The 2876-nt window shown below is 37.3% G+C and overlaps 1 protein-coding gene across 1 annotated transcript in view; it reads left to right on the forward strand.

The window, feature by feature from the left end:
* FAM179B (family with sequence similarity 179, member B) overlaps window positions 1-2876 on the forward strand; it is a 164925-nt gene that overhangs the window by 43789 nt on the left and 118260 nt on the right. Inside the window, exon 2 of the mRNA XM_011996232.1 lies at window positions 1320-1476. Within this exon, the coding sequence (XP_011851622.1) occupies window positions 1320-1476 (157 nt within the window). The remainder of the gene's footprint in view (window positions 1-1319; window positions 1477-2876) is intronic.

Here is a 2876-nt window from a genome sequence, read left to right on the forward strand (position 1 = left end):
TTTTTTTTTTTTTTAATGCAGGATCTCAGTCAGTCACTCAGGCTGGAGTGTAGTGGTGCAATATCAGCTCACTGCAGCCTCTACCTTTCAGGCTCAAGTAATACTCCTACCTCGGCCTCCCGATTAGTTGGGACCACAGGCACATTCCACCATGCCTGGCTAATTTTTGTATTTTTTGTAGAGACGGGATTTCACTATGTTGCCAAGGCTGATCTCGAATTCCTGGACCCAAGTGATCCACCTGCCTCCACCTTCCAAAATGCTGGGATTACAGGTGTGAGCTACTGCACGTGGACTCATCTGGGCATTCTTAATTTTGTTTCTTATCATTTCTGGGTTAATTTTTGAAGGAGGTAATAGGTTTTTCACAAAATTTGGTAATAAATAACGTGTGTACCTGAGGCATAATAGACATATCTTTAATTTTATTTTGCTGTTTGATACTTGGCAAAACTTACAAAGAAACATACTGACAAGGTTTATCACCACGTCTATATTTGATTGTGTCTATCAGCTCCAAATAAATAGATAGGAAGTATAATTTCCTGTCAATTCATTCAGTTTTTTTTAATGTTTTATAGTCATGTTGAATGTGAAATGATCCGGGACAACTGACGTTATCATTGGTGAAGAATTTTGAACACTTGAATCATGCTTAGTTAGTTCTTTAACTGATTATGTGTAACTTCAAAATTGTATCCTGGCACCTTGTTCCTTAACGATCATATGGGGTTTATGAGAAAGGACTTGAAAACCATGAAGTACTAGACATATATAAAGTATTATTTACTGGTTTTAACTAAGAGACCTAGTGTAAGAAAATCTCCTAAGGGAACTGTGACATAGATTGCCATGTCATTTACATTGACATTTGGGCTGCAGAATATGGATAATAGATTTGCCTCAGTAAGAACAGTATAGTAGAATGCTTGCTTGTTCAGTGACCTTCAATTAGCACTTATTGTCTAGTGCTCAAACAAAGATAGCATAGTTTGAGGGGTTATGCTGCTGAGTCAGATCGTCCTTTTTGTCATTTGTATTCTCTCCTTCCTTGTTGCCAAAGTATACTGTAGGATGGTAAGGAACAGTAAAGAGTTGGGGTGAAGTAGTAAGAAAAAAAAAATAGCATTTCTGTTCTGGAATGAAATGTACTGTTGGTGTACCGTACTAAATATGGATGTTTATCTGTATCATTATATATTTAATAAATTAAAATGTATTCTAACCTGAATTTCATACTTGGATCTAAGTTATTTTCTCATATTTATTACCAGGAAGAATTAACACAAATTTGCTAATTTATGATTCTGTTCTTCTAGTTTTCAACATATGATTTCATCCCATCTCCAAAATTAAAGCCCTCTCAAGGAATGCCAGTCAATGATGATTTATGTTTTAGCAGAAAAAGAGTATCAAGAAACTTATTTCAGAATAGTCGGGATTTTAACCCAGATTATCTTCCTTTATGTGCTGCTGGTAAGTACAAGTTGCTGATGATGGTCATGTTGAACTAAGTTAGAGACTTCTCTTAACTTCATAGTGCATTCAAAGACTCATAGAACTTTTAATCTAGTAGGCAGTTCAGATTCAGTAAGTTATTTATTGAAGATCTGATAAGAATGGACACTTAGACATTATTATCTCATAAAACCCTGGAGGGCTTCTCATTGAAATTGTTTAAGTATTAGTATAGGGCAATATTTGCTTAATATATCACCCATATTTATTAAGTATCTCCTATGTGTCAGGTGCTTTTTTAAGTCCTGGGGTTCTGCCTAGTAGAGCTTGCATTCTACTTAGGAACGAGAACAGACATTAAATAAATAGAAGACATAGTAAGTTAGCTGGTAGTAAATGCTATTAAGGAAAACAGAGCAGAAAGAAGGCCATATTCAGGAAAGAATATTTGAAACAAACCACACAGTATATCAGGAGAAGAGAATAAATAATTTCAGGAAGAGGGAACAGTCAGCACAGAGTAACTAGGAGAGAAGTGTGTGGGGAACATGTTTGAGAAATATCAAAGAGACTAGTATGTCTGGAATGAAATGAGAAAGGGGAAAATAAGTAGAAAATTAAAGACATAATAGGGGTCCTTATTTAAGACCTAGTGGACTTATAAGTGAACTTTACTTTTTACTCTGAATGAGGAGCATTTTGAAGAAAGAATTGACATCACTTACTGTGTTTCCAGGCTCATTTTGTATTTTATTGTTAAAATAGATGAAAGGAGAGTGTATTAGTTTGTTTTCATACTGCCATAAAGACATACCTGAGACTGGGTAATTTATGAAGAAAAGAGGTTTAACTGGCTCATGGTTCTACGGGCTGTACAAGCTTCTACTTCTGGGGAAACCTCAAGAAATTTACAATCATGGTGTAAGGCAAAGGGGAAACAAGCATGTCTTACATGGTGGGAGCAAGAGGAAGAGAGTGAAGAGGGAAGTGCTACACGCTTTTAACAACCAGATCTTGTGAGAACTCTTATCATGAGAATAGCTCCAAAAGGAGAAACCTGCCACATGATCCAGTCACCTCCCACCAGGCCCCACCTACCTCCAACATTGGGGATTACGAATTCAACGTGAGATTTGGGTGGGGGCACAAAGCCAAACTTTGTGTATTGGAGAGCAAGGTCAAAAACAGGAAGACTGATTAAGAATCTGTTGTGACTGGAGTTGATGGAGGCTTTAACCAGGATAACAAGAATGTGGTAAGACGTGATTGGATTCTGGCCGGGCGCAGTGGCTCACACCTGTAATCCCAGCACTTTAGGAGGCCAACACAGGCAGATCACGAGGTCAAGAGATCGAGACCATCCTGGCCAACATAGTGAAACCCTATCTCTACTAAAAATACAAAAATTAGCTGGGCAT

Source organism: Mandrillus leucophaeus, unplaced genomic scaffold (assembly GCF_000951045.1).
Source record: "Mandrillus leucophaeus isolate KB7577 unplaced genomic scaffold, Mleu.le_1.0 Scaffold505, whole genome shotgun sequence".
In the NCBI taxonomy this organism is placed as follows: domain Eukaryota; kingdom Metazoa; phylum Chordata; class Mammalia; order Primates; family Cercopithecidae; genus Mandrillus; species Mandrillus leucophaeus.